Raw genomic sequence first — 20,000 nt, forward strand, 5'->3', positions numbered from 1 at the left:
GCCAATTGTTTTTGTTTTGCATTACTTCACTCAGTGATTGGCTCAAAGTTCTCGCGCCACTTTTTCAACCAATCAGAAGTGAAACCGAAACCAATCGCGGCTCGCGCGTGCATATTTTCCCGCGCTTTGTGTCCGCTGCGTGTAATTACTTCAAGTTTTGATTGGTTTACTAGATTGTCTCCGTCCTTTTTGATTGGCCAAAGTAATTACTTTGGTTTTGGTTTTACAACACTCAATTGAAACTCGCTCTAAAACCCCTGCTCTCGTTTAGTCTAAAATAATACTGCAAAGTGGTAAAATGTCGGCTGTCTCATTTGTGGAAGAGTTGTTTCCTCTCCTTGTCCTTACGAAGTTAAACTTAGAAACTGCCGTAGTGACAGTTTCGTTGAACTTTCGTGGAATGTTATAATTACTGCATTACAACCGTAACTTACGTGTGCTTACCCATTTTATTTCTTTTTATTAGTCATGTTCAAGGTATGACGGAAATCAGAACAGACATTGGACATGCAAGGGCTTGGATCAGGTTAGCGCACCGCTGACTGGTTTGTTAGATAGATGTTTCACCTCTGTCCCCTTCCCGACTTTTAAGGAATGTGGCTGCTTTTATCTTGTACTTTATAGGGCCATTGTCGATTCGTTACAGTCAAAATTTTCCGACTAATGCCTTTGATTGGCGGCGAACGCCTAAACAGTAAGGAGTTGTAAACGGCACCAATGCCAACACCACAGCGGTGACCTCAGATCGCTTTAATCGAGACTTTCTTGAAAAATCCAAGTTACAAAAATTTACTTGTAATATCACTTGCGCTCTTTAAAAATGGAGGCCTTTTCTAGCAAGAGTATACATTAGTTAATTTGCATGGTTTGATAACTACAAAAAAAGAGATTCAGCATTTATTTAGGAGAGATCATGTTTAAATTAGAGGGGACAGTTGAGTGCACTCGTTGGTTGCAAGCGTCCTTTGACAGCTCACAGTCCAGTTGCTGTGCCGTGGAATGAAACATACCTAAACATAAACACGACGATGTACCGTAAAAGGCGTGGTGCCTTAGGCACATTCGAAGGATTTGTTAATCATCCACGGTCGCATAAAGAGTTCCGTGATAATTTGTGCAAGAAAAAGCCCCTAATGGTAATATGTCCATAATTTATGTTTGTTTTTCTTCAATCCTCTGTCCCTTTTCTCGCACTTGAAATATCTTTTAGGGGTTCCTTCTCTTTGTTGTGGTTTGTTGATCGCAATCTTGGATAATCAGTCGTACTCGAATGAATTCGAACAAAAGCAGAGCGTTAAGCGACTTTATAGTGCGTCTTCGTATTTAAAGTGCACCTAAATTCAAATATTTTTCTTTACACAGCTAAATCTTTCCACATTCAACAAGCATATTTTATCATTTTGCTCTCGAAATGTGCATGTGCTCTTAAGCCGTTGAACCGAATTCGACATCGTTCAATCAGCTTTTTCTAATTTTTTTCTAAGGTTTTTTTCTCAGATTTTTTTTTTTAATTCTAAGTGACATACGCTGCTAATCTAGTCCTAGATTAAATATTTTTTTAGTCATTTGCAAAGGACAAACTTAATGAAATTTGTCCTCGTCCAAATGGCATCACTTGTTTACGAAAGGGAAAATTCCGTCGGCGCTCGATTGTGATGACTTTTATGTTGTCCAAAACATTACAACTATTTTAATAAATCTAACGTGTACCAGTGCAGGTTTTATAGATAGAAAGTGTGTCGTCACCAGGGTAATAAACAGTGGGTATTGGTTTGGTAAAGTGTATTAAAGAACCTACATTTATACACGCTAAGCTTAAAGCTTGAAAGGTCGTGTAGAGAATTTAAAACGAAACGCAAATGCGTTAAGAGATTTAGCTGACTGAAGAAGGGTTATTTACAAAACGTGGAGTGAAGTCGATTAGAATTTGAAACCGGAGCGTCCCTATTCAATCCCAGCGCCCCAACCAGTAAGCCGTCCTTTTCATCTCAGTCCTTTCTTGAAGTTGCCAGTCTTCCAACTTTACGCCAATCTCTGTTTGCAGACTTTCTCTTGAAAAGAAGATTCTCTCTAAACATGTGAAGCAAGTTCTCTCAAACACAGATCTACTCAGGTGAGGCCAGTTAACCATCTTTTTCGTAACACAGGCGGTGCGCTCTGCAGTGCTTCCTGACCAACGCAATAAGAGCATCTTTACTGATGTCATTGTTTACAGTCTATTTCATCAACATACGAGTTTGCTCACAGAAGCATCACGCTATTCACAAAGTGACTTCAAAAGGTTTAAGAACATGTTAAACGTAGTGAAATCTCCAATATTAAACCATTTAGCTCTGATAACGAGCTAGTTACGAGCCATGAAAAACTCATAAATTCATGGGTCGTTAAGGCGCTAATGATCAAATACCTTCTTCATGTAAAATTTCGAATTTTCAAATCATCATTGCTCGGAGATTATCTGGTGAATAGGGTTCAAATTCTTAGAGACAGCTCATTATGTAGTGCAACTTCAGGAGGCAGTGTGGCCAAGTGGTTAGGGCGCTTGACTTGAAATCCGGAGATCCGGGTTCAAGACCCGCTCTGACCACTCGTTGAATTTGATCCTGGTAGTCCCTGGTTCAACTTCCCAGCTGCACTTGTAAAAAGCCAACTGGTTTGCCTCCGGCCAGTCGGGATTCTTAGCAGTTGTTGTTGTAATTTTGTTCCGTCGTTTCGTTGTGTTTCATTGGCCCTGAAAAGCCCCTATGGGGAGCGACCAATTAAGTAGGTATTGTATTGTATCGTATTAATACTTTAGTCTCGGCTGACTGATTAGAAAACGGTAGCCTTGTACTTGTGAGGCAAAAAATGTAAACAAAGATTCCCCTGTAAATAAAATTGACCTGTAAACAAATTTCTAGTTTCTAAAGAAACTGTGGTGCTCCGTCGGTGGGAAAATGAAACATGAAAATTTGGTTTTATGAAACGTGTTGATAAAGGTCGAATTACCACCGTGAAAGACTTGGAAAGCTGACGTTTCGAACGTTAGCCCTTCGTCAGAGCGAATAGAGGAATTGTGGTGTTGTTGGTTTTTGTGAGGGTGTGGAGGAACTTTGCCATTGGTGGATATATGGTGACATGAATTTGTGAATAAATTAATGGGATGAGAGGCGTTCATTGATTCCGTGAGGATGGAGTGTACCTGGTTGAAAGATGATTTTTGTTCGAGATTTTTGCGGCTTTCTGTGTTCCCGTGGTGTAAGGTTAGGCGGCAAATTGTGATGTTGTGGTGGTTTTGACGCATCTGTGTCGTTTTTTGTACATTTCGTAGGTGTTTTCGCAAAAGTGGTCCGCCAGTCTTCTAGATCTTCTTACATAGTGTGCAGGTTTTGCAATAGATGGCATCTGCGGAGATGCATGTAAAGTGGTCAGTGATTTTAACGGATCTATTCTGTCCTGAGGTCTTAACCGTGTTAAAAATAAAAGGACAAGGTTTGAGTCGTGTACGTGTACATATGAAAGTCCCCGATTGGCTGTCAGACTTAAATGCGCTCCTAACTAGAAAGTTAACTATGTTTTGAATGAAATAAGTGGTGGTATCTAGGAAAAATATGTTAAGTTTCAGGATCATTGCGGAGAATTTTGATATTTTTGAGAATGACATTTTTTTACTGCTAGGTTTTGTGGATGGTAGGTGGGGGTGAGTGGACTTGGTCAAACCTAGTACTTATGAGAATGTCGTGAATGATCTTCATCGGCAAAGCATTAATTTGAAGTAAGCCTCCCAACCAGTGACACGAGAAACGCGAGTATTGCCCGAATGCAAAAATGGCTCCTAACAAATTATTCTGTTGTCTTTCTCACAATTAACTTGACCTGCCTCGTTAACACATGTCAAATTGAAAGAATGTTGGCCGTAAAACGAGGCTAGTCAGATCTTATTTCACAAAGACAAAAGAGTAATTTATTGGTGGCCATTTATGCATTCGGTCTATTGGCCATTTAAGTGTTGGAACATGAAGTGTTTTTGTTACAGGCGGCGATACAAGGATTACGCATTCCTGCGTACAGATGAAGAGAAAGAACAGTTCTTGTATCACCTTCTGTCACTCACAGCTGTCGACTTCTTTTGTTTTACCAATGGATTTCAGAACACTGGTCAGTATTTTGTAAACCAGCAGCTAAGATTTCCATGAATTTTTGCGAGAAGTCAAAGTGAACGCCCATACGAAGGAGCTCGAGCTCGGCCAGCAAGTGTTTTTGAGCCGAGGGCGGGTTCACAATCGAAAGAACTTAAGGTAATCCTGCACCCCTTCCATTACTGAACCTTTCAGGCTGATCTGGCCATAGTAGCCAAAACTTAGTGGTAATAACGCTGAAGTTAAAATAAATCGAGTTAAAATGAGCTTGGAGTTGTTCATAATTTTTGCAAAGACACCTTATACTAAAATGTATAATTAAAATTGTGAAAAACCTTAGCAACGCTATCTTCAGCAACATAACCACATCAGTCAGTTGATGTGGTTCTTTCGTTGGGCAGATTTCTGCATTCCAATCGCTAGGATAGTGGATTCCGCTCTGATGTGGTCAAGTGCAAGGGAGTATTGCGCATCGTGTGATTTAAGGCAATTCGGAAAACAACTGTGGACAAGGCGGTTTTTCCGGATGACAGTTTGATTGCTTAGTAAGGCCTGTACTATTTTGTCAACCAATGAGGGACATAGGAAAACGATCACTGATTCCTTGTTCAGGATCTGCCTGCACATACGGGTTTCCTCTCGTTTTGTGCCAGTTGATCTGCTTAGTTTAGCGCTTCGTCGCGGGTGGGAGGATAGGTTGAGTTGCGTTTCGTTTTGATGCCTTGATGTTTGCAATGTGGCGAAGCTTAGCTGAAGGATTTATATGCATCGGCGGGGTTCTTGTACGTATAAAGATGAGCCCTAGTATTCTCACAGTGTCAATGTCACGGCTGTGCTCCGTTGTATCGATATTATCAGGCAATGTCTTTCAAATGTCATTGGGTCTTTTGCAGCGATTACGTACAAGGTGGTTGTCAAGACAGGCAAGCAATTGGGTGGAAGTACTACTACTGCGCAGGCGTGGATGACATTAGCAGGCAACATTACAGATACGGGTGTGATGAAAATCCCCAAAAATGAGAACGAATTCAGATTCAAGGTAACACTGAGGAAATAAAACATTCTTTCAAGCGCACGGAAACAGTTGTCAGTAACGCCCACCGAACTCACGAAACTTTCTTTGAACCTTCGCCGAGTTCGGGATTTTAATGTGTTTCTGTTTTGTTTTGACAGCACACGAACTTGGGCGTGTTAACGACACTCAGGATTGGACATGACAACACAGGTCAGTGAATTCATGTTTTTTGATTTTGTGAACAAATAGATAGATTGAGAACAACGTGTGGGACAAACTGCCAATGCATGTTAGGCAGAAATTTGTGTTTTACTAATGGTCAATAAATTTAAGTGATGTTCTTTACCCTGGAGTTCACATTGCCGCCGTGTTATTCGGTGAGAATCTGGCAGTAGCTTAAAGAAGAAAAAGGTAAAACTCGAATCTAAATCTCCCTCGATTGTTGACACAGCAGTTTCGGCTTTTGTTTTATCAGGTTACAGTGCCGGCTGGTTCATTGAACAAGTCATTATCAAAAATGATGTCACGTCTCATATTTACAGGTTAGTGAGCGAGCGTTCGTTGCTCCGGTAATTTCAGCTGTCAGGATTAAACGTGAAATGCATGGTAAAAGGAGTAGCCCAGTCTTGCCCACTGCTTTTGCTCAATTTTCAAAGTGGCGATCAACGGTGATAGAAAATAGAGGCGGAGGTAATCAAATATCTTTCAGTGGCGATAAAGGTGACTGAGGATATAAGTAAGAAACAAGAAAAACGAACAACATCTTATGAAATACAGTTGAGGGCTTTTTTTCTTGCACAAATTTTCACAGGGCTCTGTTTGCGTTTGCGGCTGATTATCACGTGATTGGCACATGCGTAAGGTGCCGCCCCTTCTATTGCGCTTCTTCTTTGTTAAAGGTACATCTATGGAAAAAGGTATTGTATTGATTCGGGAAACAATTGACACAAAGAAATACGCAACAAAGACTATATGGATGTGAAGAGACTAATATGGAAGAGTAGGGATGGCGCAGTGGTGAGAGCACTCCCCTTCCACCAGTGGAAGGGGCCCGCGTCGAATGTGGGTCGAGTTGTTGCTTGTCTACTCTGCACCGAGAGGTTTTTCTCCAGGTACTCCGGTTCCCTTCTCGTCAAAAACTAACCTACGATTTGATTCGTGTTGATTTGCTTTGATTTGATTTTTGTACAGTATTCCCAATTAGTGCTTCAGCGCTAAATAATGTGGACGCTTAAATAAAGTTTCCGCGCACTACTCCTACATGGAATTGTCTCCCTCAGGAGAAAGTACATGCTGTAAGCCCAGCATCTAGGAGAAACACGGAGACTATTCCATGCAGGAATAGTACGTGAAAAAAATAGAAGAAATTTAGATGCATCAGTACGCGCAGGATGGTGATGAAGTTTCATATCATGAGAGCGTCTTGTTTGAGAGTAAGAGAGAGAGAGACATACTTTGAGCGATAACTACACCATTAAGATTCTGGAAGGCCTTAAACATAGGTTTAAGTCGTTGGAATTAATGACGGTCAGAGAGTAATGGCCAGTGCAGGGCACTCATGCAGCATACAAGAAACGCTCGTTTCACGGGAATAATCTCGGAAGACAAAGCGGGAAGGATTAACTGTAGTGTAACTCTAAGGGTGAAAGTGATAAACGGAGAAGTGATTCTATTGGTGTTTCATGCAAAAGGGAGTTTTATTTATAGTAGAAGAGGAGAGATAATAGGTAATTGGGTACTCAGTGGACGTGTTTCTTATGTAGGTTTTCATGTGGTCGTTGGCTCGCTAAGAACATGGACGACGGAAGTACCGAAAGGCTACTTGTGGCAGAGCTAATGAAAAACAAGGGAACCATGGAAGGTGAGGCGGCTTTGTTAATTTTCACCAGTTCAGTACACTCACTCGATGTCAATCAAACGAGGTTTCAGTAAATTTCTTAATAAACCTCTATTTTGAGAGCTGGCTTGAGAGACTCGTGTTTACAAAGAAAATGTAAAGACCAAATTGAGAACTATATCTCGTAGATTCGATACCAAATCAACAAGACGAGTCCAGTTGATGATGATATCGAGATTGAAAATTCAGCGCCTTCATGAACGAACTACATCTTCAAGTGAAGGTATGATCCTCGCAGTTATAAACGCAATTTTTGCAATTGCGTAAAGAAGCCTGAAAAATTCAGGACTTCAACGGGGTTTGAACCCGTGACCTCGCGATACCGATGCGACGCTCTAACCAACTGAGTTATGAAGCTACTGACGGTGGAACCCACAAATGACCAGCCCCCAATGTTAGTGGCTTCATAACTCAGTTGGTTAGAGCGTCGCACAGGTATCGCGAGGGCAGGGGGTCAAACCCCGTTGAAGTCCTGAATTTTTCAGGCTTCTCTACGCAATTGCAAAAATTGCGTTCATAACTGCGAGGATCATAGCTTCACTTGACTTCATATCCGCAGTTCATATATGATCCATTTCATATATCATTTCATCGTTAACTACATCGTGTCCGGCATTTCGGCATCTCAGTTTAGAATGATATCCTATAAATTAAATGGAGTGATGTCACAAAGTCTTGAGATATTTTCAGATGTTTGTAGATGAAACCTATGACTGCACAAGAAGATTTATTTCTAAGCTTTCTCGTCACCAGAGCCTCGGATCTTATGTCTGCATGACCCGAGGCTCTGGGAAAGTGTATGTAGCAGTACATGAGCCATAGGATTCTTATAGCCCCAAACTGTCTATATTTGAACCTTCCGGCGCCTATTCACTCCTCGTGCTAGCGTGAATGCACCAATCAGAGACGCTTTTGATTGTTCTTCACGAAAACCAATGAGAAGACACGTTGTTTCAGGGTTCCTCAGAGCTCTTCTCTCCCTCAGTCATTCGCAAAAGAGAAGGGCTCTGGGGTCGAGATTGATGTCTGAGACGCTACAACGTAACTTTAATTCAAAACGTACCCAATAAATTGGAAAACAATCCAGATATGTTCTGGTGGGTTTTAAAAGGGCTTCTGTGCTGTTGGAGTAAGTGTTTGGGTTTGGTATCCTCGTAACGGAGCTGTTAACTCGCAAAAATAGCCTGCCTTGGCAAAGCAATTGGATGGGTAGTCATTGCCACGAGCTCTTTAAAGCTTAGGCGTACTAAGACGCTGGTTAATATTCCAGTTATTTTCTGGTTACTTTTAGAAAAGGGCTTGTGTGATGTTGGGAAAGGGTTTGGCGTCGTATCTCATCGTCTTCGTTCTGTGGTGTCTTGAGTAGTGGTGACGGCGCACACGTGCCCTTGTGTCACATGAAGCCGGTTCTTTTCGCTGCTTTGGCGTGTGGTTTGGATTACTTCCCTACTCTTTTTCAAGATCTTTACCCGTTTTCCTCTTAATTTTTTTTCTTTTTCACCAAAAAAAAAACAAGCGTGAATTTATTCAGTTTGGAATATTACCGAGTTTATTATTTACCGAGGAAAAAAACTGCCGAAAACGTCTTCCCTTTCTTCTTACAAATTCCGTGGATAACATTATTAATAGACTTTTACAGGAAACTGAACACTCCGCGTGATTTTGTCAGGAAAAAGAATTTTCGTCCTGACAAAACAGGCCAAAACCTCATTATAATCATTTGGGCTATAAAGATAACATATCTCACCGAAGCAATTCGAGACAGACAGCCCGTTTATGGAGGTATTAAATTGAGAAAGATCTCACTGCCGGTGTGTTCGGTGAAAATGTTAAATCGCGCCGAAACGCTGAATTGTTGAAACTAATACTCTCATCCACAGAAACTGAAATGTCACAACTACTAAACTAACAAAAGGAAAAGATAGATTACCGATAATAAGTTGTGGTATTCACTCAATGCCTCGAGGCTCATTGTTATTCAGCGAACGAGATGAGCAATGTCCTCTGGTTTGTTCACTTTTCCAGTGTAAGACAAATAAACGACAGTTTGAAATAAAGGAGAAGATCACATGAAATTCTCGAGAATCAGATCTTTGAGGCATTTTATTCAACCAAATTCTTTGGTACGTTCCCAGTGAATTTTCGACGGGAAGAAGTATACCTCCATCCTGTGCAAATATGTACGTTAAATGTTAGTTTGGTTCTCTTTACTAATTTCCTGACTGGAATTGTGTGTCGTAGGCTAAAAACATCTCATTAGCATGTGCTTTCCTCGAGCAAGATCGTTTTCAAGCATGTTTAATTAATAGCCGGCCGTTTACGTGCGATCATTTCCCCAGGAAGTTAACGCAGGTAATGCTTCCCGCTACTTTTGAAAAAATTCAAAGAACGCTTTTCCGTTTTTTGTTCTTCATGGAAACTGAGCTTATTGAGGTGCAAAGGAACTTGAATTATTCAGATGTTACGAGGATTTGACCTGCAAGTCACAATAGTTCTTCTCCAACGCTTTGCAACTGAATTTTCTAATTGCAACCTACGGAAATACACTGTTGTTGCATTTGTTTATTTCTTGGAAAAAAAATTATTGTCGAAATGATCTGAAAATCGACTACTATTTCTCAAATGTAAGGACCGTTTCTGTCCTTTTCATGGGGTTGTTGTTTTCGGTTCATGAGATGTGTAACGGCACCAGATTCGTTTGTGCATAATTCGAGGCAGTGGCATCGTAGCCTTTAGTTGCATAAGAACAAGTTCAGGCCTCATACGTTGCTTGCCGAGGTTGTCAGTGGTATCTTGCAAATTCAAAAAATCGTATTTCCTTTTTTGGGTAGTCGCCGTTGAGGCGTTTCGTCTTCGCCTTGGTGTGGTCTGTGGTGATTGGAAGGCCTTCAAAGCACCAATTTTCGTTATTTCAGTTTCTTTTTTTGTTGTTTAAATAATGATGTTCATCTTTATAACATGATATCAAAGGACTTAAATATATCTTTCCACAGCAATTTGCTGTGAGGGAAAAACGACATTCAGTCAAATGCCTTAAGGGTCGATGCCATACATGCCATCACAAGGGTGACGGTGACTTGCAACATACCTCCACACCTCTTTTCGGAGAAAGGCGTTCAACTCGGTCATTTTCCTTTTTCTTTTTTGCCTGAAAGGAATAAACTCTTAACAAGAAAGATTTTGGATTCCCCGGCAGAGGTTTGACCAAAGGGTTTCGTGTTTTGTGGGCCTTCGTACTTGATAACAAGGTTTTATCTTCGTGGTTTAAACCAGTTTCGAGATAATTCCCCCAAAACAACGTTACAGGAAGTTCTAAGTTCAGACTTAGGGATCGTCTTAGTCATCATTGATGACGGCTGCATAATGAAAACATCGTGCACAAATGATTAATCAGTGAGACTATTTCTTGTTCGGAGGGTGAAATTCATTTCTTTGAAGTTTTTTGCTCAATGAGTGCAATGTGGATTTGATTACTGCGTATTTTGCAGTGTCTTTTTTTTACCTTATTTGGAGTTTTCTTTAACCGTTCAAATTTTATTCTTCTCATGAATGTGTGTTATTTAGGTTGGCCCTTTATCTTTACAGCTACTGGCGATTTCAGCTCGTCGAAAATGTAGTTGATTGGTTGTACTTGAGATTGAAGAGTCTAATTCTTTTTATAACTTCATATGGGACGAACTTTTCCATTGGTAACTTAAAATTTATTTCATTGTACTGGTTTCCCCCCTTGCTTAAGAACTGACGAAAATTTAGTGCAATTTGTTGTACACGTAGTAAATGCTGTCCCCTATCAAAAGTAATCCTTGCCCGGGAGGGGGGGTGGGGGGGGGGGTAGGGGGAACATCCAGTCTGGTCGTTCCTCGAGCTTGTCGAAGGCACAAAAGAGCCTCTACGATTTTAGCAATGGCAGGAGTGTTTTTCTAAAATATTTTCTTCAACGTTAAAGCTCTCTTAATGATAGAAGCTAGCTTCCGTGAATTAGCTTGTATTTTTCTACCATTAGTTAACGTCATACTTCACAAGCCTTGATCTTTATTTTGTCTCTTCTTGTCTTTGTACCACCAAACATGTGATCTTTGTCCGAGAAACAGACGATGAACCCCCCTGTTACTTTTGGTGTGAACGTCCTCATCACCACGTGTTTAAACCCGTTGGGAACTGTGATCAGCGGAAGTTTATCAGACGGAAAGGAACGAATTCCAAACTTTACTTTGGGTTATCTTGACTGAATAGATAAGTGATTAAGATGTCATTAGTTTAATTGGAACAAGGATGGTTTCTTCAAGTATTCTAAACATCTAGTAATCGATTTCGCAATAATACTGCGTTGTTCATGATGTTAGCTGTGAAGTGCTCGTGGAAATAATTTACTAAACCAATGTTTTCCAATTTTGTTTTTGAAATCGCAGAACTGGAAGCTTTCTGAAAATGGGCTTTGCGCTCACCGGCTGCTTGGCGCGGCTTACATGTCATATAGTTGCTTATGTAACCGCACGGCGAACGACGCTTTTATCAGGGTCATAGGTTTAAGAGCCATTTAAGCCTGTTTTGTTTGTTTTTTTCGTATTTCCCCATGCTTTGCCTCATGGAAAACAACTTCGTAGATGTATGCAGGCAAATAATGTTCTGTAGATCATGCCAGTAAACAAGTTTGATTTGATCTAAATGATTTTGTCGAATTTCTCTAATTATCCAATGGAAGCGTGTCGTAAAGATTTTGTAAATGCTTCGTGTGAGATAACATACAGAGTAATAAACAAGGGTTGACATACCAATTATTTGTAAATGTTGGTGATAGCGTGACATTAACTGCAGATAGTCGTCTTCGGGCGTAGTCTAAGATCTGAACTGGACTCTGCACTCACCAACAACGATGACTTTGATCGCATTGACGCAAAGACGCCTAAAAAATTATGTAATTCCATTTGATTTGAACGGCTTATCTTGATTCGAATGCCATGTAATTGACTTTTGCCTGAGGGATCTGTTCATATTGCGGATAGGATTTTTAAACTGTTAAACCACTTGTTCTTCCTTGACGCTCCAATAAGAACCGCAATGGAAAAGCGCAAGCTGCAGTTTAGTTTAAACTGCCGCAAAGAATGATTAAAAGTTCTTTCACAGGTTCAATGCATCCTTTAATTTTGCCCATGCAAAAAAGGCAAGTCAAGCTTGACTGGTTCAGGTCTCTTTGTTTTAATGTCCCAGTGGGGGAATAATAATGAGCTTGCCCTCGAGCATGGCGGATTTTGTACCATGTGATCGTTAGTTGCAAAAGGCCTATTTGTACGTGGTATAGGTGGTTTTCACGTTCAGGTCATCGCCGCCATGTTGGTGGACGAAAACAATAGGTTTCTTATTAGTTCCTTTTGTTCGTCCACCAGCATCGATTATCTGTGTCTCAAGAGATTGTTTGCAAACCATCTATCACAATGGTTGATAGTCTATAAACACTTCACTATTTTTAATCGCTGTTTTTTTTTTCTTTTCAAGAGTAGTTTAGGTGTTGGAGTAGATTTGCTGTCTAGGATAAAAATACTCAAGGAATATGAAATAATTGCCACTTAAATTAGCTTAATTGCCCGACCAGTTGACTCAGATCGGACAAGAGAAAGAAAGTCGTCTCTTCTTAGAACGAAGAGTCTATAAATAACAGAAGAGTCAGTTCTGTGTTTGGTATCTAAAAATGTTTAGACTTTCCAGTCGTCACTGATGAGAAATCGCAAGAACCATTAGGACATGATATTTGTCTTTCTACTGAAAATAACTAGCTTATGATTTGCGTGGCAGTTTTGGCAGTGTACGTGTTCTAGGCCTCATTAAATTGAATACCTATCCTCGGGGATTATTCGGTAAAGACTGTTAGATGAAAACTTCTAAGAATGTAATTTCCCCGGATAATGAAGTGTAAAATGAAAACATTATGTCCCTAATGGCAAAAATTAAAAACAAAACACGTTTTTTATAACCGGTCTGAAAACTCACCAGTTTTTTTTAGGAACAATCAAGGAAGATTGGAAGGAGTCGTAAAGGGAAATTGAAATAACAACAATAATCCTTAACTCGTTCCTTTACTTGTGTTTCGAAACGTCCCTAATTCTGAGGTTGTCTTGCTCAGGCGAACGGGAAAAAAATCTGGCGTAAAGTACTTCTTGTCAAAAATCAATGAAACATTTTTGATTTAGGTGTACTTCTTGAGAAAAAGTAAGCCACGAGAAAAGACAAGTAGCAGCCTAGCGTTTTCTGTTTGTTGTTTAATCCTCGCGTCTAGTTGGTAGCACTGAAGCCATAACAGAGCTATAGTTAGCTTTTTTCGGTGGTTTTAGATCAAGAGCTTCTGTTTCGAATAATCCATGCAGTATGGTGAGCCAAAGATAGCTGCTTTAATTGCTCAGGTAACCTGATTTGAGCGTTCGTTGTACGTGCTGGCTTTCTCGCTATAATTGAGTTTTCAAGTGTGTTTGATGTGCTAATTGGTTCACGATTTCGTACTTGTCTCAAGAATTTAGCGACAATTTTATGGTGCAACATTGCATGTAGCGGTAGTTGTAAAGAAGAGAATTCGGGCGAATTTCCAAGGTTATCTTACGCAAGCCGTGATGTTTAACTTAAGAGGTATAAATGCCTTAGTTTGCGTGGCATTTTTTGTATTTTTTGCATTCACGGCTGTCTCATTAAATTCGATGTCTGTCAGTCCTCAATGATTATTCAGCAAAGAGATGACTCTTCTGAAAAGGGAAAAAGAAATCGAAAATGTATCTTTCCCTGATAAAAGAAGTTGAATACTGAGATCTTTCTTATGTCCATATTCCTGTAACAGATACTGCATGTCATTCTCGGTAAGCATGCGGGCCCTTTTAAGGACAGCCTTTTCCCCCGTGCAGAAAATGGTTGGAGAGTATGAAATGCGGATAATAAACATCACGGGTAAAAAATCAGCACTGCGAAAGATAGCAGTGGGTTCAACTTGATTCACCTTCTATAATAGAGAGTTTTAGCACCGATGACGAGTACGGTTACGAGTTTAGCTCGTTCTCGTAGTCGAAAAAATAAGGTTAAGCATTCCTAAAATAATTTGGCGCCTTTTTTGAACTTTAGCTGGTGCTTTCACGTTCAGCAAACAAAGTTTATGAAAGCGCTGTAAGAGCATGCTAAAAATGTCGCTAACTGATGTTCAAGAGCTACTTCTCTTAGGCCTGTTTGAGGGCCTTTATCGATCACAAAGAATTCTGTTGGCTTTTTTATGTACATCACGCTACATTGTGGCATGATAGTTTTAAAGAAATTTTGACTAGCCAATTTTCAGGTAGAAGACTTAAAACACACTTACGAAAAGCTTGAACAAGTGTGAGTTTATTTTGCGTTTAGTTTGAGAGTTAATCTATTGCGGAGATTAAAACTGCGTAGCTCACTGATGGCATCTTGTAAAAGAGGTAAGTTAATCTTACACATGAACGAATTGCATACAGACATAAATTCTTGAGATTTCCCTAATCGTTTGAAAAAAAAAAACTGAGTTTCCATTATCGAATTAAACGGTTACATAACCTGAGGTGTATAAAATTTAAGAAATGGAAAGGCAAAATTGTTTCTGTTTTGTTATTTATTAATTTTTAGTGAGTTTCTACAGGGTACAATGTATTAACGATAGTCCAGTTATATTATCAAACCACGCCAACTCCTCTCAGTTCTAAGACACTAGTAAACTCTGCTTTAACTTGGCTCTCCTTGTAAGACAATAGTGTCTTCAGGTTTACGTCGACTCATTAAAACGCGGAAAATGGCACAGGGGAAAAACCCCTGGGAAAGACAGGTGAACTTAGTCTTCATCATCGATTGATGTGAAGCAATCTGCTTGTGGGTCACTTTATTTCTTATAGCATGAATATTTTGGCATCAGCAGCGGGGTTTTAAATAATACGCTGTCATAAAACCTAGATAGCAGGCCTTCCTAATCCTGAAGTTAATGATTGGTATTTGTTTTTGAAGTGAACCCAACTAAATGCGTGGAAAAGCAATTGAGGGAAAATCGAAACAGATGAATTGCACGTGGGTTAATTGCATTTGTTGGTGTCTGCTGATAATATATTTAACAACTCTCCGATTCTCTTTATGATAAATGTTAAGGGAATAGTGTGCATGTAAGAGTAAAGATGAAAAAAGACGATTAATGAACCAGTAAAATCGGCACAATTGTTGATAACGTGTGTGCGTGTGTGTGTGTGTGTAGCGTTATGTTTTGAAATCTTACCCCAGTAAAAAGTTAGCGTGGAACCAGATTTGTTTGTATACCAATCGTCTCAGACGTCATCACATGGCTTAAAATATACCCAATTACTGACTTGTCAAAATTCCTCGCTGATAGTGTAACTTGCCGTTGGCGTGCCCATGTCGCATTGATAAGTAATTCACTTGAACATCTATCACTTTAAGGGCAATGTCTTTGTTTGTTTTCCCACTTGTAATCTCACGTTTCATGTTGTTTCAGTAGTTTCCCCAATCGTGCATAACGCGGTTTATTACAACGAGTGCCAAAAATACTTTATTACAACCAGATGTTAATAGGATTAGAATGCGGTATAAATATTAGGGAGACATCATGTTTTTAGTCAGATGCTATACGAAAGATAACCAAGACAAGTGAGTGGAACAACGAAGATCGTGAATCGTGTGCCATCATGCCCTTAAGCGTGAAAGGCCGGATGAGAAAAGTGGGCGAGAAATGGCGCAATTCAGTGGACACGCTACCTCTTCCAAGGAACGTTTTTAACGTGGTTGTACTCGGCGCGGGCGGCGTTGGCAAAACGTCCCTTGTATCGCGCTTTGTCAGTAAAGCTTTTACGGAGTGCCACAATCCGACCGTGGAGGATTTGTACGAGAAACCAATACAACTAAGAAAGGGTGTTAGTGCTTTTTTGCAAGTCCTAGACACAGCGGGAACGTACCAATTTCCTGCCATGAGGAAAGTGACATACCAATTTGGAGAGGCGTTCATTCTTGTATATTCAGTAGATAACAGTGATTCGCTCAACGAAGCGCTCCGATTGCAGCAAGAAATTTACGCGGCAAAAGGCAGAGATGATGTGCCTATGATCTTAGTCGGAAACAAATGTGATTTGACTTCAGGAACTGATAAGCACTTAAAAAGTCATGCCATCGCATCGAGTCTTTCGCGAGGGAAAAACTGTGTTCTAGCCGAGACGTCGGCAAAATTTGATGTGAACGTTAGCGGCGTGTTTACGGCCTTGATGGCACAAGTAGCGTTAGCAAGTAGTCCTGTGTTAAAACCTAAGAGAAGCAGCTGGAGGAACAGGAAATTCAGTGCGCCGTAGTGCTGCCCGGTTCACGAACGGATGCAAGCAAGGAAGATCAACGGAAAATGTGGGTGTTCGAGAAGAACCACATCGTCGCATCACAAAAGCAAACAAAGGATGGCAATGAACCGGAACGAGTGCGAAATCGAAGACCTCTTAAATTGTGGCTACAGTGAATAACCTTTCATACGTAGTACATTTTGCAACAACTGTTATGCAATGGCTCGTGTTTAGCAGTGAGAGTCGGCCATCATAGCCCCCACGATCCGCCTTGATGAGTTGGCAAGAGGCTGTATCTTTTAGAACTATCCTCTACAAATGTCCGGTTGCTTTAAGGATCTGTATCTTGGACTTAAGATACAGCCAACAGACTGTGAAGCAAGCGGAATTGCCAAGGGCAGGCGATAATTGTGAATGATTCAGGACATTCTTGTAACATTTCGACTTCCGGTATTATGCTTTGACGTCAAGCACTCAAAAACTGTTTTTTCCACGTGTAAATCAGAACTTAACAATATTATAAAGTTGAAATGTCAGCGAATCTGTATTTATGATGCAGGCGGGAATAGATTGCCGAACCTGCAATTAATTTATTTATATCACCTAAACTGCGTGACGTTGTAAAATATATTCATATTTGTTACACAATACAAGGAAATATTTTTATACAGGGAATAAAATAACTTGAGACAAAACAAGTGTTAGCTTCTCCTTTTTATGCTTTTCCTCCGTGTTACTGCTACTTTTTGCGACTTCTCTAACAGTTAAAGATGAACCGGAAACCATATCCAAGAAATGTCATAGCAATCTTTTGCACGCAACAAGCAAGTAAAAAGTCGTGAACATCTCCATTTTAATCCCGTTCAACTTTGCTAGTCAGCAAACGTTGGCTTTACAAGGCACCAGACTAGAAGCAAGGGAAGCACGATTAATAATGATAAACTTTACTAATAAGTGTCAACTGTATTTAGTGCTGAAGCACTAATTGTGGGCACTGTACAAAAATCAAGTCATAGGTGGGTTTTTCAGTAGAGGGGAAAACCGGCGGAGTACCTGGAGAAAAATCTCGCGTGGTACATTAGAGAACCGACAAACTCAAACCACGCGTGATGCACACGGACCGCGTTGGTGGGAGGCGAGTGCTCTCCACAACCTTGTGCATGCACACAGCATTGATTTCACCGGGTAGTGACAGACATGGACAGCTATTTTGGCGCTACAAAGGTCTTTTTACCATTGCATAATGTCGGGAGGCTTTTACTCCCTTGGCGCCGGGGTGGAAAAACATTCCATTGCGTAAGCGACCGTTAAAGAGTGCTGGAAATTGTGTCATCGTGAACAGGGAGTGTAAAATCCCTTTACTTTCACTTAGGGCATGTTCACATGGAGGTATGGGACCCCGGATAGGTGAGGTACATCGCCTACCCGTAGCCAAAAAAAGCGAGACTTCACATGCAATGTTTATAGCCTCGGGGCACTGTGGTGAGGTTTCCAAATGCTTTGGCGAAATGTTCAAACGAAAGATAAATCACCCCAGTCAGGCGGGGTACCCCACCTTCAGCATTCACATGGTAAAAAACTCACCCCACCTTAGCGGGTTACCGGGCCTTGCTGACCGAGCAGCCCGCCTCGGTGAGGTACCCCCACCTCTCATGCGAACATAATCAAGAAGAAAAGAGAAATTGTATGGAGAGATTGGTTGGGGTCCGCTACCTCCATGAACAGGCCCTTATTCGTGCGCTTTCTTAAGATGCTAGAATGATATTTAGACGAATGAAAGACAAGAAAGATACACAGCCATCTTTCTGTCTTTTATTGCAACTGTCCAAGAGTGCGGCTAAAAATATGATTTTTAGTAAGATCCCTCAATTTATCTCCAAAAGCTGGGGATTATACAGGATTGCCCCTATAGTGAGGATGTTCTAGTTCTGTTTTGGTATTTGTTTACATATATTTTTAAACAAAATATATTTCTCTCTTTTTTTGCAAATGCTGTAATCTGTGATACGTGAGGATGTACAAAATTCCGCTAAATCCAATAGATTTGGCTTAGTCTTAGGGATTTCCCTTATCAAAACGCATGTTTTTACAATTTCGGGGAATGTTAATGTTTCCCGGAATTCCTGTATTACCGAAAAGTCAATCCATTATTTTAAGCCACTTATCTGGAGATTTTCATTCCAGTATCAAAATTTAATGGAAACTAACCTCGTGGCTCAGAGCTATTTTAGGTCATTAAGAGAGTTTTCATGTTTATTTTGAACACCAACATTCTTCTCTCCTGAAATTCCAGATAATCTTACCGTATTAAAGCCCATTTTTTGTCTCTTTCTTATTTTATTAAAAAAAGTGGGTCGGGCGTTTATATTTAGTCTCATTTCGTTTGTCACGCTATCTTTTTCGCGGGTGGTCACGCAACGCTTCTCCCCTCGCGTTTAGCTGCAAGGAGACGTTGTTATCAAAAATTTTTGAGTAAACGAACACCTTGATTGTTTGTTCTTCTTTTTCTTTGATAGCTAGGTTTGTAGTCAAAACTAACAATTTTTTTGGCGTTTTTTTTTCCCGCAGATGGCAACTTGGCAGAAGTTTGTCGCTTATCTCCACAAAGACGCTCACCGGTTCTCTCCAAAAGGAACCGTGAAAGTAAGAAAAATCACAAATACCTGGTTAATCGATTCGATCAAGTATGTTTTCCGTTCTTATTCCTTCCTGGGACTTAATGTTGTTGTATTAAACTATTCCATTTACTAACTGTTATTATGCAGGTTTCTTATTAGATCGTTTGCCTGAGTTTGTGTTTCAATGTTTATATAGTCTGAAGGATTACAGGTTTTGGTATTTCTTGAGAAACGAAGACGAAGTTGAAAGTCACCATATTGGACAAAGCTGCTGGAAGATATGCGGGACGAGTGACAAGACTTATTATCCTGACTCGTTCCTGATCTTCCGTTATGTTGCTCAATATGGCGACCGGATTTCTTCTGCTGAAGGCAAACCGTTGCCCGCAAGCAGCACCTATAGGAGAGTAAGTGATTCTGAGTACAATTCTTTTTTTTCTTTGTTTGGTTCTTAGAAATTCGTATTCCCGAAGTGCAGGAGAGTGTCGCTGATGCTGTCAACAATATCGTGAAACATTTTTACAAACCTGAAAAAGAGGTAAATCATGGCAACCGGCAACAATGTTTCGCTTCTGTTTTAGTTTGCTTTTTGTGAATTAAATACAGCAAATACTCTGTTGTCTGTTTTCACGTGACGGTCAGCCAAAGTAATCTTCGATAACTGAGCTCTCTTCTTATTGCAACAATTGATTTTCTTTCTCTGAAAAACATGGTGACTGGCCACGTGACTGAAACCAAGAATTGAACTTTTCTGGCCTAAGCATTAGATAAAAGGGCTGAAATCAGCACAAGGAATACTAGAAACTATCACTTGCTTAATATACCCTTTTATTTAAAACTGAACCACGGATATCAGATTTCCAGCATTTTCATTGGCTCGCCGGACACAAGCTATCATTTCATATACCTGCAGTACCTAATATTGTTAAGGAACGCGGTCAGCAATATAGCGAGCTGAAAACATTTTTGCAGCTCTCAGAAAAAAATGGTCGACAAAAGCCGTTTTGGACCGGAATGAAACCAACATGAAAGAGTTGT

General features: G+C 40.3%; 2 protein-coding genes across 3 annotated transcripts in view; both read left to right on the forward strand.

The window, feature by feature from the left end:
- The window catches only part of LOC138043170 (DENN domain-containing protein 5B-like), a 60,022-nt gene that overhangs the window by 32,415 nt on the left and 7,607 nt on the right, over nucleotides 1-20,000 (forward strand). For both annotated transcript variants that reach the window (XM_068889311.1, XM_068889313.1), the window contains 9 exons: nucleotides 467-526; nucleotides 2,045-2,113; nucleotides 4,016-4,137; nucleotides 5,012-5,157; nucleotides 5,292-5,343; nucleotides 5,609-5,675; nucleotides 6,897-6,994; nucleotides 18,913-18,987; nucleotides 19,418-19,500. In XM_068889311.1, the coding sequence (XP_068745412.1) occupies nucleotides 467-526; nucleotides 2,045-2,113; nucleotides 4,016-4,137; nucleotides 5,012-5,157; nucleotides 5,292-5,343; nucleotides 5,609-5,675; nucleotides 6,897-6,994; nucleotides 18,913-18,987; nucleotides 19,418-19,500 (772 nt within the window). The remainder of the gene's footprint in view (nucleotides 1-466; nucleotides 527-2,044; nucleotides 2,114-4,015; nucleotides 4,138-5,011; nucleotides 5,158-5,291; nucleotides 5,344-5,608; nucleotides 5,676-6,896; nucleotides 6,995-18,912; nucleotides 18,988-19,417; nucleotides 19,501-20,000) is intronic.
- Nucleotides 15,617-17,039, forward strand: LOC138043173 (ras-related protein Rap1-like). Its single transcript, XM_068889316.1, has one exon. It carries the CDS (start codon nucleotides 15,709-15,711, stop codon nucleotides 16,360-16,362), a length of 654 nt encoding a protein of 217 aa, XP_068745417.1. The 5' UTR covers nucleotides 15,617-15,708; the 3' UTR covers nucleotides 16,363-17,039.

The sequence above is a fragment of the Montipora capricornis genome, chromosome 3 (genome assembly GCF_036669925.1).
Source record: "Montipora capricornis isolate CH-2021 chromosome 3, ASM3666992v2, whole genome shotgun sequence".
NCBI classification, from domain to species: Eukaryota; Metazoa; Cnidaria; class Anthozoa; order Scleractinia; family Acroporidae; genus Montipora; species Montipora capricornis.